General features: G+C 36.5%; 1 protein-coding gene across 1 annotated transcript in view; it reads left to right on the top strand.

Moving 5' to 3' along the window:
• MACROD2 (mono-ADP ribosylhydrolase 2) overlaps positions 1–15,146 on the top strand; it is a 2,426,984-nt gene that overhangs the window by 2,218,888 nt on the left and 192,950 nt on the right. Inside the window, exon 10 of the mRNA XM_007476657.3 lies at positions 8,864–8,947. Within this exon, the coding sequence (XP_007476719.1) occupies positions 8,864–8,947 (84 nt within the window). The remainder of the gene's footprint in view (positions 1–8,863; positions 8,948–15,146) is intronic.

Genomic DNA, 15,146 nt, shown 5'->3' with positions numbered 1-15,146 from the left:
ATGGGTTTGTTAACTAGTTTAATCAGTCCTGATGTCATCCTGTCCTGGATTGCCAGGGTGTCCTTAAATGCCTTCCTAACATTCTGATATTGCAACTGTATCTTCGAGATAAAATGGAGACTAATTCAGGTAGGTTCCCAGAGAAGTAGATCCACCTCCTCTGAAACAACTCTAAGTAAATCATACCCTCTACCCCCATGGATGCATATCAGGAAGGAAAGGTCATTTCGCCTCTCCAAGGGTTTAGGGATAGAATCCCCTGCATTGTTTGAGCTCTGACTCCCAACCTCAGTGATTTTACCTTAGCCAAATTCCCAAATAAGTATTTTGAGTTCTACCTTGAGCTTTGATCACTCTATCAGCTAGCATTTACTAAGTGTCTGCTATATGCCAGGCGCCGTATTAAGCCCTAGGAATATTTTTTAAGGGTTTGTTTGTTTTTTTCAAATCTGCTCTGAAGGAGTTCACACTCTAAGGGTCAGAAAACTTCCCAAGGATTATTTGTGTGTTTATAAATAGGATGCATACAGGATAAATCAGGGTTGTCTTAAAGGGAAGTCACAAAGATCAAGGCAGTTTTAGAAAGAATTCTTGTAGAAGGCAGAACTTAGCTGACACTCAAAAGAAGCCAGAGTAATGAAGGGGCAAAGATGTGGAAGGAGAGGGTTTCTGTTTGAAAAACTTCAAAACACCAGTATCAGATTATAGAGAAAGTGGATAGTATTAAGAAAAACTAGGAAGAAGTCAGATTATGAATGATTTTTAAATGCCAAATAGATCATTTCCTATATGGACCTGGATGTAGGTGAGATGATCAGACCTATATTTTAGGAAGATAAATTTGATAACTGATTTGGGATTGTATTAAAATGGGGAGAGAATTGAGGCAAGGAGACTAATCAGAAAGCCATTTCAATAATCAAGGCATGAAGTAATAAAGGCCTACAACATATTGATAATCCAATTTCCATTTTCTAAACCCCTAGTTTTTTCAAGTATATTCCCAGTGGGATTATATGAGTGACTTCTATTTTTTCTTTTTTCTTTTTTCTTTTTTTTTTTGGAGTATCTGTGTGCCTTGATATATAATCAATTTTTGTAAAAATCCCATATAGTGCTGAGAAATATGTTTATACTTTAGCAGTCCCATATGGAAGATTTCATAAATCTTTTAGTTTTACTTTCTCAAGCAAATCCTCCCTATTTCCCTCATTGCTTATCTTTCTGCTTGATTTATTTAAATCTAAAAGAGGGAATTTAGTTGACACTTAAAAGAAGCCAGGGAAATGGAGAAGCAAAGATGTGGAAAGAGAGGGTTTCAAGCTTGGTGGCCAGTCAGGAGACAGAGTAGTATGTTTAAAAAACTTCAAAAAACCAGTATCAGATTATAGAGCAAGTGGGTGCAGGAATAGAGCAAACAGAGGGAAATCAACAGGATAGTCCCTGGGGGAAGGACTAGCAACATCACATTGTTTGCTGAGGTTAGCAACTTGTGTCCTGGAAGATAACTGATAACTGGAATCAGCTGACTCTGAGGGCCCTGGGGTGAGTTAAGAGAAAAGGAAGGCAAGGGGATAAAAAAGATGGGGTACTCAGAAGGGAGTACATATCAAGGATAGGGTATAAATTGAGGGGATAAGGGAGGATTATTAGGAAAAGACAAAGGAAGGAAGGATTTTTAGAATTGAATTTATAGCAAGAAAAAGACATGGTTGGTGAGATTAGGGATGCATTTTTTTAAGGTGGCTAGAATAAGGGTCAAAAGGAAAGGGGGAAGGGACAAAGAAGGACTTTTGGAAAGATGGGACAATTTGGAAAAAGGAGAGAATATAAGAGTGGATTTGAGGGAAGGGATGTAAATTGGAGAAGTATTATTCAAAGGAAATTGGACATTTGAGGAGGAATGTGGCAGAAAGAAAGGTGTGGGGGGACAAACAATGAGGAGGAATGTCTATATTTGTGGCATTTGAACAAAAATTCTACTGGGTATGATCAAGCTGGAAAGACTTGGTTTTGGAAAGATTATGGTCCTGGCAACAGATTTTGTCTGCTGCCTAAGGACCAATCTTGCTAAATATGGTCCTGGTAATCTATGTTATCAGAGAACCAGACTGATTAAGTTGATCAAGTAAATGCTTATTGGAACACAGAGAAACAAGCCTAATATTACATTGCTAGAACAGCTGTGAATTATTTTTTTAGAAAACAAAATGAAAATGTACATTAAGAACTAGGTATCCATGAAAATATTCATGGATAATCTCTCTTCCATAATCAGGAGGGCATCTATTTATTCTTTCTTCACTCAAAATTTAGAATAGTGCCCAATTATTGCTTTTACTTTGGAGATACTATGACATTCTAGAAAGAGTTCTGGTCTTGGAGTCAGGATGATTTGAACTACAACACTGCCTCCAACAGAGAACTTGCTGGATGACCCAGGTTAGCTTTCAAAGGGACAGGTGTATTACATATGGAAAATGAAGATAACAACACCTACTTCACAGGATTAGGTTTTTGTAAAGCTTAAATGAGATAATATATGTCAAGAAAATGTACTTCAAAACTTAAAACAAAACACTAAGGTTTTATGTTATTATTCATTGATATTGAAATTTGTAAGGATAATTTAAGGTTGTGACCTAATATAAGTTTGAATTTTGGTCGCCAGGGGATATCCCAAATAAAATACCCAACTCAGTTTGAAATATATGGTGGTTTAATCAATATATAGGGAAGAAATCAAGGAGAAGAGAAAGGGAAAGGTATAGGATTTCTCCCATCCAGCCTGTGCCAGGCAAGTTCAAAGTCCTCCGCCACTAGGTCTTTGAAGATTAGAGGCTTTCTCTAAGAGGATAGTGTTTAGAAGGTAAAGGAGAGAAAAATCAACCTAAACTCCGAGAGATCTCAGAGAAGAGCCTCACCTGAACTAGGTTACTAGGCTTTCTCCAATATAGTATCAAGGAAAACTCACCGCTAAACCCAGACAATAGCAGCCACCACGTCAAGATGCTGACACGCTCAGCAAGCTGCCATCAGCCACCTCTCCACCATCAAAGAGGCCAGACAGAGGAAGTGATACAAAAAATATAGACAATTTTACATCACTTTCTGCATCTCACATGTACCAATGTTATCTTAGGCTTGACTTAGTACAGCCCAGGGGTCTGTCAGTTGTTTCTGATTTGTCATTTGCTAGCACATGTCTGTCATAGGCCATCCTCCTAAATACTTAATCCTTAAGTATGGGTGTAGACATTCCTAATTTTGTTAGACTAAGTAGGATGGAGTAATCTAAAGTTCACGATCCCCCCTGATGATGGATTGGGAGACTGGTCTCCCCAATTGATCACTAAACATAATCATTCTGCACCTCCAAATTTTCTAACTGCAGGTACATACATATTTTTACATTCTAAGAGGAAATTACAATAGTTAGATAAAGATAGTTAGATAAATAGTTAGATAAAGAGGGAAATAGAAGAAAGGCAGATAACAAAAACCAATGTTTGCTGAGTGCATTGACAAAAACCAATTAGGGGGCAGTCCCCTTTTGGCATAGGAGTATACATTCAAATAAATGTTCAATCAAACTTCAGTTCAATGAACCACACCCAAAGTTCATTCTAGATCTTCTCGATGCAGTACCTTTCTGCATCTTTCTGCAACAAACAGTTCTTTCTCTGTATTTAGTATAAGCTTCTTTCTTGAAGATCTTTTCTCAAACAAAATTTCAAAATCTTGGATTTTTATTAAAATACAACCCCCCCCCCCAAAGTGGGTGTTAAAAAAAATATCCAGTTCAGCTCAGGATGCAATGTTGAGTTATGAGTCAATTATCAAAAAGAAGAGAAAAACCAAACCAAATATATATATATATAAAGAAAGAAAGAAAAAAATGGAAGAAAATTAAACTTTTGGTAGAAAGAAACAAATTCAAAATCAGAATAAAAATACCAAAATGTATGTATATAAAATGTTGAGTAAGCAAAAATAAATTCATAATAGATTCTTGTATTAGGGTTCAATGAATTTCTATCCCACAAATTTGTAGGACAGAATGCAGTAATATTTCACTTACTCATTTGCAGCCAAGACTACAGGAAGTTGCCATACTATAAGAAGAAAAAGAACTAGAATTTTATTTTGATAGGGAAGTGTCATTCCCTGGTCTGATTTTTTGTCATTCTCAGGGATATGAGGAGCCAGGATGATAGTCAAACTTTGGTACTTGTTTGAGTACTTCACAAAGAGTGTAGATACAAGAAAGTCCTACGACTTAACATATGTCAAGCATCGCAACCTCGAGTCTCACATTAGTTTTTCCTGTGTGCTCTTTTTGGCACTATTCAGGTTAAGTCTGTGCTCCTTGATTTTTATCCCATTTCCTAGAATCAGACACAAACATTAATCACAGTCTCATAACATTTCATCAATAAATGGCAGGTTCCCACAGTTTAAAGCTTTTGGGTATGCATTGATATTATAGTCAGCATATATATATATATATATGTATAGACATATATAGACATATATGTATATATATTTAAAGAATTGTGTGTGTGCTATGATCATAATACTGTTTTCTAATGGTGAAACCTAGATACAAAGATGTTAATTCTGGAGTTTTTCAGAGTGATATTTATTAAAACAGATAATTTAAAGACCAATTAACAGTCTCAAATTGGGCGGACAGAAATGTAATGATAAAAACCTCTATTTTGTTTTAATGTTGAAATATCTCACAGGTAGCCAAACAGATGCTGGTCAAATATTCCCTGAAATATGTGCCTTTAGTCAAAAATCCTAAATGAGGCATTTGGTTATAAAAGTGACCTTTTTTTTTTTTTGAGAATTCCTGATTTCTTACTTCAGCCTTCTTTCTAGCATGGGAGGGATTGTCACAATTGTATAATTCTCCTCTCTCTGCCAGGTATGGATGAGGCATTTTTCCCAGCAGGCAATGACCAGAATCATCTCCTAGTCTGATTGTAAATGCAGCTTTGGCCCATTTCATGAACCCCTTTGAGGCAGTCATCCTCTCTCAGTGAGCTGCTACAAGCAACTCATTTCTCCTTTTGCTGAACCTGTTCCAAAGGGTCAAAATCCATCTCCTTTGTGACAGCAGTTTGGGGGAAGGGGAAGGCTAATGTAGCCTCTGGCAGAGTTTTCACCTTGGAGAGCAAGTAATAGCCTTAGATGTTACTTGTAACCACAGAAAACTAAGCTACTTGCCTAAAGGGCTTGAAAGTCAATAAAGTCAAACTTTTCATTCAATCTATTAAACTTTTTTTTTCTTTTTAAATAGATGAAAGGAATAACTTTAGTAGCTATAGCTTCAAAGAATCAGTGATTTTAGCATCCTGGTACTGTGCACAACCAATACACATACCTCTGTGACTGTAGCAGCTGAAAGAATGAGAATTCTGTTTCAGTTCCATAATAACCCCAAGGGAGGAGAAAGGAGTATTTTAGAACTGTGTGGAAAGGGATTAAGTTGGGACAATTGAGTGAAAATTAGAAAGATTAATTTAGTTTGAAAAAGAGAGAGGAAGATAAAAAGCTTCTGAGGGAGGTATTAAATAGTATAGAGTATCCCAAGAGTAGTAGGCATAGTTACCTATGCTAGCTAAAGTAATGGAAGTAGTAACACAAGAACCTTCACTCTTCTGTTGTTTTGCAATTGTCTTCGTCTGACTTTACCACCCCATTTGGGGTTTTCTTGGAAAACACCCCAGATCGATTTGCCATTTCCTTCTCCAGTTCATTTTGCAGATAAGGAAACTGAGGCATAAAGGGTTAAGTGATTTGCCCAGGGTCAAATAGGTACTGAGTATCTGAAGCCAGATTTGTACTCAGAAAGATGAGTTTTCTTGAATTAGCCCCAACACTCTATCCACTGTGCTGTCTACCTGCTCTAGGCAAAGAGCAAATACTCCCAAAAGGTTTAGCTTCCTAAATTTGCTGACACCATGAAGTCTGAAAAAAAAAGTTCTTCCTGTCTATGGAGTAAACAAAACCCAATACATGCTCTGAAATTCCTGGATTATCTATTGAGTCGATCATTGTGGCATCCCAATAAACAGACATTGTAAGTGAGACAATTATTAATAAATTATGTAAATATTTTTGTGTTTGAATAATTTTTGTATTCATGATAAATAATTCCCCTTTGAATAATTCTCCTTTTCTGTTTCATGAATATGTCCCTTTGTCCGGCACTTAGAGTAAGGAGAAGCCTTGGTTTAGGACCTAACCTACAGTGCTTGCTAGCTATGTGACCTCGAGTAAATCACTTAATCTTTGAGCCTCAGTTTCCTCATATGTGAAATGAGGATATGAAAAATTACCACATAGGATTTGCTTTTTAAATCTCAATAATGTATATAAAGCAGTTTCCTATATTCCCTGGGTAAAATATAAACTCGTTTTAGCTTTTAAAGCACCTCACAACTGTATGTTTCCAGACTCAATGCACATTATTCCCCCTCCCATACTTTGTGACCCCAAAGAACTGACCTGCTCTCTATTCTTCCCACATAGCACCCTGTCTCCTATTTCTTGGCCTTTGTATGGATTATGCTCCCTCCTCATCTCCACCTCACAGGATCCATATCTTTCTTCAAGACAGCTTAACTATCACCTTCTACATGAAACTATTCCTGATCCCAACTACTAAAGCCCTCCCTCTCAAATTACTTGTAGTTAATAAGTTTGTATGTGTTCTTATCAGGTTGTTCTGCATTTAATTACAATGTATTTGCTTTCTGTTCCATTCAAATGTGAGCTCCTTGTGGGTAGGAATGATTTCATTCTTTGTATTTGTATCCCCACTGCCTGGCTGATAGAACTGCTATTAAATAAATGCTTGTTGATTGATTAATTGACATTCGAAGCTCAAAGTGCAATATAAATGTTAGCTGACATTATTTGAAAAAACAAAAGACCATGTTTTTTAATCACCAGCACATTGCTTCTTTTTGACTAAAAAGGAACATCTGGGGCATGCAGCAGGAGTAATATGCTCTGGGCTCCTGCTTGTCATTTAATTTAGGGAAAGCTGCTTAATATCTTTATGCCTTCCATTCCATCTAAAGTAATTTAAAGTTTTTTTTTTTTATGAAAAGGGTTACATATACATGGTTTACCTTTGCAATTACTCTGACTCTATGATTTCTAAATACATCAAAAAAAGAGGAAGCTCTTAATCATATATTTTAGAGACCGTTTAATCTAACCCCAATATTTTACAGTTAAGAAAACTGAGACCCACAAGTTAAGTGACTTGTCCACGGTCATACAGTAGCAAATGATAGGGCTAGAATTTGAACCCAACTACTCTAACCCCAAATCCAACTCTAGGATATGATCTTTTCCTAATGAACTGTTAAGAGTTCAGAACATTTCATTAGCCATCTTTTAATTTGGCTTACATATATTCAAATGTTTCTCCTAGACAACCTAAAATTTTCTTTGTATCTGCTGACAACTGAATTCTATCTGAAACTTCACTTCCTCTTCAGGAAATTATGATTTCAAAATGTCTATATTCTATAGAATGGCAGACAATGTTTCCTTACATATTTGTTTCAATTAATTAAGGATCTGTGGTTTAAGTAATGTGAATATTCCCCATGTAGACAGCTTATAAATCCTCTATACCTTAACAGATGGTAACTTGCCTTGGCTGATCTTATGAAGATATCTCTCTGTAATTAGGTAGGGTGGTAGTTATGCAACAGAAGTAAAGCCTATCACAAGCTGGTGAACGTTTTCCATTTGAGTTCGGACAAATTCAAGCTGTCTGTGAGCCCCTCCTCAGCCCTGGAGAGAGTAAAGGGAGGAAGAGCTTGCTTTCCGCCATTGGACAGAGAGGTGGGCATGCCAAAAAATGTCCATGGGGCAGAGAAGAGGGAGAAAAGAGCAGCTTCTCCATTGGGGAGGGGGGGCAATTTGAGTACCAGCACTGGTCCATCACTTCAATCATCTTTGGTTTCCTTTTAGTTTGGTAAGATCTTCCAGAGCTTGTTCTCTGCTGGCACAACCTTTGGGAAGCTAGGATCTTCTCCAATCTGCATTGAGATTTTGGAATAATCCTGAATGGAGAACATTTTGCTCTATATTTAATAAATTCTTGAATGCAATATAAGATCTTTGTTTAAAATGCATGTGGATCAGATTTCTCAACAACTGTAGTTATGAAATCAATTTAGCAGGGACTAGGTTCCATGCTTAAAATACGAGGGTAAAAAAAAGTAGAATGATTTGTACATTGTTTTAATTGAAAGAATAAAAAAGGACAATATGTCCTGGAATAGTGTGATGAATGGATATAAAATGGCATAAATACCTTTTAAAAATAGGGATGACATTTGAGATCATCTGGGTCTCCTTTAAGCCTTGGCTATGATGTGTATATATATATATATATATATATATATATATATATATAGAGAGAGAGAGAGAGAGAGAGAGAGAGAGAGAGAGAGAGAGAGAGAACTTGTAACAGATGAATACTCATGAAGTTTTGACCCAACTGATGACTCTTTGAAGAGGAAAATAATTTTTACAAGGAACATTATGGGAAATACTGAAAAATGGGAAAAATAATAACCGTTCATGTGTGATTTCACATATGTGAAAAATATTCATTCTGGCTAAAAGGCAAGTGCACTCAAGCCTGCTATTTCTGTTTTGGTGTTCATTAGTGAAAGCAGATCTACTCAGTCAAAGTTCAATACAGCCTATTACAATGGATGATGCTATAATAGGTCACTGAGAAGGAAATTGTTGTAGACTTACACATGTCATACTCTTCTGATAAATATGTCAATAAGAATGTATTAAATCTTTGTGCTTTCAGAGGGTCTAGAAGCAAAGGAACTTTCTCCTCCTCCCAAGAAGAGCAAAGCAAAGAAGCCAGAACATGTGAAGGAGTCTAATGAGGGTAGGTGCCATTCATCTTTTCCCTAAAACCACCTATTTATGTAAGAGAAAAAAATGATTTCCTTTTTTTTTTTAAACTGGCCAGGACATACTTAATTTTTAGTCAATGTTAGTGTCTCGTGTGTCCCTTCAGAAGCTTGTAGATAAATCAAAGATAATAATCTGTCTATAATTTAATAAGCACTTTTTACTGTTTCTAAGTTGTTTGCAACACTAACCCAACACACACACACAAATACACTCCATTACTTCACAGTATAAAAATAAACAACAGATAAAGATTTATTTGTTTTTAAGAGGTTTTTTTTTAAGCAGATTAAAAAAAAGTCTTGTTCCTATTATGTGTTTTCTCTTTTCTGCAAAGTGAAAAGTACAGGTTGTGTTTGCAAGTAGCATTGTCTGAAATTGTGTGATAGTTAAGGTCACGATCAATACATGTTGCCAATGACTAAGCTATTGGCTTATTGGGATAATTTGTCCTTCTCTTGAACCTATTCCCAGAGTTATGTTACTACAATAGAGCATGAAAATACTTCCTGCTGAACCTTTTATTTTGTTATGCATTGACTGCAGAGTCCAAGTTTTGCTCTATTCTGCAAAGAAAGGCAGCATGGGGCAGTGGAAAGGGTCTTAGGTTCAAAGTCAGAGGATCTGGGTTCAAATTCTGATGGACATTTTCTATCTGTATGACCCTTAGGCAAGTCAGTTCATCTTTGGGGGTCTCAGTTTCCTTCTATGTCAAATGAAGTGTTTGGCTTAGTTGACCTTGAAGAACTCTTTTATAGAATCTCTACATCTATGAACTTGAAAATAAATGTCTTGCTTTTTGAAAATCCAAGAATTCATTTTGAGAAACAGGATGTTGCTTAGGGTTCTAGAAAAACTAACAGTAATGAAACTTAGCTTGACTGGAATAATATTCCTCTAAAAAAAAATAAAATGAAAATTTAAAAAAAAAACACCTTGATAAAGGGTCTATGGTTAACAACCTAAAAATTAATAGATTTTTAGGTTGTTTGAAGCAGCTAGGTGGTTAAGTGGATATAGTTCCACGTTTGGAGTCAGGAAGATCTAAATTCAAATTTGGTCTCAAACATTTACTAGCTGAGGGACCCAGAGCAAGTCATTTAACCCTTATTTGCTTCAGTTCCTCATCTATAAAATCAGGGTACATTGGAGAAGGAAATGGCAAACAATGCCAGTATATTTGCCAGGAAAACTCCATGAGGTCATGTAGAGTCTGATATGTCTAAATGACAACAGCCGGGGTTACCTAAAAGAACAGTTAATTACATCAAGAATTCATTTATTCATTTGTTTATTCATTCAAGAAATATTTACTAGTTTCTAGGGGAAGATAAAAAGAAAAATAAGCTATAGTGCTTATATCCAAGAGACCTATAAACTAATAGAAAACATTGTACACAGTGCAACAACTAATTCAAAACAGAAATGGATGTGAGAATAAGAGAAGTTTGAACAAGGGGCTTTTGAAGTTTATGTGGGGATGATATTGCTTCTGACTAGAGGGATTAGGAAAAACTTCTTCAGATAAATGGTATTTGGATTGAACTTTGAAGTATAGAGACAATTTTAAAAGGTGGAGTTGGGATCAGTGGAAGATGGAAAAGAAGTCATAGGATGGCTAGAAGAGATGTCAAACGACAAGTCTCTCACTTGACAAATGAAGAAACTGAGACCTATGGAGACTAGGGAGGTTGCTCAAGGACACCCAAAATTCTAAGCATAAGAAAAAGTATAAACAAAGGCAAGTACATATAGGAAGTGTTTAAGGGGAAAAGTTTTCTATTCAACCTGAATGTATAATATGGGAGAGAAAACCTTGTGAGAAGATTGAAAGGGTAACTGAAGATAGATAATGGTTGTCTTTGAATGTGAAAGTAAGGAGTTTGAATTTTTATAGGGATAGGGGAATTCTTAAGGTTTTCCAGGTGTTTTAATGATGTGATAAAAGCTATACATTAGAGAAATTATGCTGACAATGGCATATAGAGTGAGTTGGATGGGGAGAGACCAGAAGGGAAGAACCTGCTGAAGAAAATATCCTCTGTTACTGAGTTCAAACTCTGACTGACTTACTAGTTGTGTGACCTTGAGTGAGTCCCATCCCTGTGTGATCATCAGTTACCCAATCTGTAAAAGGGGTGCCAGCATTCCTTTTACATGGCTTTGTTGTGAGGGAAGGGCTTTAGAAAGGAATACATTCTGTGCAAGATCTGTTCCTCTAGAGCTTCTGTTGGTAAGGGTAGTCAGGTACAAACACTAATTTGCCCTACCCTTGGAGAGTTTTATCTTTCACATTCCTTCACATCAAAGGTATGTCATCCTTCAAAGTTTTCTGTTTTTTTTTTCCCATTGGTCACTACTTTTTCCCCCTTTTTATCTTGTCATGTTATGGGTGATCCAATGATAATTGTTTTCCCCCATTACCTTAAACCCAGGGAATCCCTGAATGTTACTCTTTTCCCCCAAAAGAAATGCTTTCACTATCTACCAAAGTAAATTGCTTTTTGAAACCTCTTCACAGTGTGAGCCAATGATGTGGCTCCAGCTGCCCAACTCCAATGTCTGAATGAGTCATGAAGACTAAGATAAAGTCATTCACATCATAACTACATTTAAACCATAAGCATGTCCTTGGAGCTACAGGAATGGTTTGAAGTGTGGAGAGATTTTCTTTCCTCAGCTGCTCATTCCTCTTCATTGGGCTTAGAAGAGACAGATAGACAGAGACAGAAAGACAGAGAAAAAGAGAGAGAGACAGAGAGAGGGGAAATATGAAGATATTTTGGTTATTTTATTTATAAACCATTCCCCTCAGTTCGCCACTGATACTCCCTCCATGCTAGATTACCATTAATGAAACTAACATTTGTCCTTAGCTACCAGCATGTGTCCTCAGAAAGATGAAAAACAAACTCACTAGGGATTTTCTGGGACACATACTTTTATAAAATATTGAAGCTATAAAGGACTGTATAAATCACTTAATCCAACTTTACATTTTTAATAAATTTTATTGATATCTTTCATTTTCATATTTCATAAATTTCTCTCTCTGTTCCTCTTCTGTGTAACTCTCAGAGACCTAGCTCTTATAATAAAGAAATGTTTTAATTTTTTTAAAAAGAGAAAATTTGGTGAAAGCAATCTGACAAAATATGCAAGAATTCATACCCCTAGTCTCATTCCCCCACCCTACTTCTCAAAAAGTGTAATGAGAAGTGTGTCCTCATAGACCAAGGTTATTTTTGTGATGCTTAACAATGATAATTCTATTACTTTCTTTTTATTCTTCCTATTTATATCATGGTAGTCACTGTGTGTGTTTTCTTGGCCCTCTTTACTTTAATCTTCTCCATTTCATTTAAGTCTTTCCATGGTTCTCTATATTCATCATAGTCATTATTTCCTACAGCACAATAATAGTCTTTACATTCATTCAAACAACCACAGTTTATTTAGCCATTTGCCAGTGATGGGCATCTAGGTTTTTTTTCCCCTTTGTTTTATTAATCATTTCTACAAGGAATGCTGTTATAACCATTTTGGTACATATAAAGTTTTTCTAGTTTATTGCTTTAGTCTAGCCTCTGTGCTTGTAAACTCCTTGAGGTCAGTGATCCTCTTTGGTCTCTTTTTGTATCCCCAGGGCTTAGCACAAAGCCTGGCACATAGGAAACACTCACTAAATGCTTATTGCTTTATCAGTGATTACTGACTGGCAAAGTGAAGGTTCAGGACAATGAAACAACTTCCCCAAACTCTTGACTTATTAATGATTGACGGGAGATCCAATGCTTTGTGGAACAATGGCACAATGCCTTTCAGTTCAATAATTCACCATCTATACACCTTCTGCTCTGCCCACATTAATATAGTGTTTTATGGTTTTAAAAAATTGCTTTCCTCAAATAAGAATGGCATAATGAAAAAAGTTCTGGACCCAATAAAGAAGCACAAGTGTAAGGTTTTAATCTTCATTCTATTGCTAGCTACATGACCTTTTAAGTTCTCTGAACCTCTCAGTTTCTTTATCAATAAAACTAAGAGATTGCACTAGTTGTTTTCTAAGTGGTTAATATAAATATTATTTCCCTTGTTTTACATAAAAGAGAGTCCCCTGGGAAGGTTCAGAGAAAGGATGCTCTGCTTTTCTAGAATTTTCTGGTTCCTCCAACCAGCTAGACAAATGCATGACATTGGGGTCACTCAGTGCAGATTATAGAAATGCTTTGCTATACTTAACAGATGATTCCCTCCAAACTAGATATAAATCACATTTAAAAAATAAAGTGCAGGCTATCAAATTTCCCCAATAAGCACCATTTAAAAACTCAGAATTATTCTCATAAAGGTAAGAATTTACCCATAGTGAGTTGTGGTCAGCATTAGGCAGCCCCAATGCTAGATAGGAGTCATTACTTAAAAGACGATTTCTCTAGAATAGCATGTTTCTGATTCCAGGATTTCCTCTTGGTTATCAACTGTTTCTGGCTTACATAGATATGTACACATACACACATACACACACACACACACACACACACACACACACACACACACCACATACCTCTTTAACCTCCTTTAAAACCTCATAATATTTCTTGTGTTTAGAGAATTTTTCCCCTGCAAACCCAAAGCTCCCAAACATTCCTCCTTTTTTCTTTTTTCTTTTTTTTTCTTTCTGTCTTGATGTTTACAATGCCTTATTAGTATTGAGCTTCTAGGGGCCAGGCATCACTTCACACAATGTCAGAACCTGTGATTTAATTGATGTAGGAAGTCCAATATGGGACATTCCATCTACCAATGGGAATCCGCACCTGCTCTGAAACTTAAGAGTTTCAGAAAGTTACCTTGTGTTCTGAGAGATTAAATGACTTGCCCAGAATCTCATAGGATAGGAAACAGGCAGGACTTGAACCAGATGACCCTGACTCTCTGTCCAACAATCTAGCAATGCCTCCATGCTACTGACCAAAGATGCTCTACACATCTGCTCTGCCTCAACCTTAAAAGGGTCTACTGAAAATCCCTTAAACTTGAGCTTTCCAATTCATTCTCTGCTAATTAAATTGGAAAAGTTAAACATGTAATATGTGCTTTTTGATTGATTGAACTTACTTATAACAAGGGGCTCCTATACACATGCTCCAATACCTCCTTGGGGAATAGAAAGGGTTGATTAACAGCTAGTGATTGTAGATGTCCCTATTCTGCAAATCTCTCTGATAGAGCATATGACAGATGGGGAAAATCATCCTAGCTACACTGTGAATAACACTCCTCCCACAATAGGACCTTATCCCTGCTTTGGCTTGTTCCAAATGTGGCTTCCTTCCATGGAAAGCACAGCAGTGTCCACTGGGGCTGGCTGGGAGGCTTTTCCATAGGATCACAACATTTTAGCTGGAAAGGACTAGTTAGGGGTCATCTAATTCAGTTTCCCGTCATTTTTACAAATGAGGAAACAGGCGCAGACATTTCAATCATTTGCCAGTATATTATAAACTCCTTCAAAGGGAAAGACTTTGTTTCTGTTGTTTTGCTTTGCTTTGCCTTGTTAACTCAAAAACTAACTCACTACATTGCATATAACAAATGTTGAATTGAACTGCTTAGGGCTGGCAGAAAACAACAGAGCTGAGATTTGAACCCAGACTCCTTTAACTTCAAATTCTGCATTATTTCTATCACATACTATTTTACTTGTGTTAGGTGTTTGGGTGCATGTGTGTACGTTTTTAATTTTAGCATAGCTGTCAGATTCAGTCTGTTAATCTTCTAGGGCTCCAGAGTAATTGGTTATTATTTATTTACTAGGTAGCTCTGATATGAATTTACAGTCACCTGAGTTCCATATATGGTATCTATCCCCAAGATGCTGGAAGGAGAAAGTAAATAATATGACAGTGGAATGCTTGTAGAGTCACAGAGCAGAAATAGCCTGAGGTCTGTGAGTTTTAAGCTCCAGAGTGGATTTTGTTGATATCAAACTATGCAGGATCTCTATTGCAGAAGGTTTTCAGTCTGGCCCACAGAATTAGCTTTTCCTTATTCAATAACCAACTCTGGTGCTTAGGGCATTGGACTGGAGTAGAGTCATGAATCGTCATGATGGGGAAAACAAAACAAAACGAAACAAAGACAATTTTCATGGATTCTTCAGGGGAAAA

Source organism: Monodelphis domestica, chromosome 1 (genome assembly GCF_027887165.1).
Source record: "Monodelphis domestica isolate mMonDom1 chromosome 1, mMonDom1.pri, whole genome shotgun sequence".
NCBI lineage: Eukaryota > Metazoa > Chordata > Mammalia > Didelphimorphia > Didelphidae > Monodelphis > Monodelphis domestica.
The sequence above is the reverse complement of the archived record's forward strand: the minus strand, read 5'-3'. Positions and strand labels throughout refer to the sequence as shown.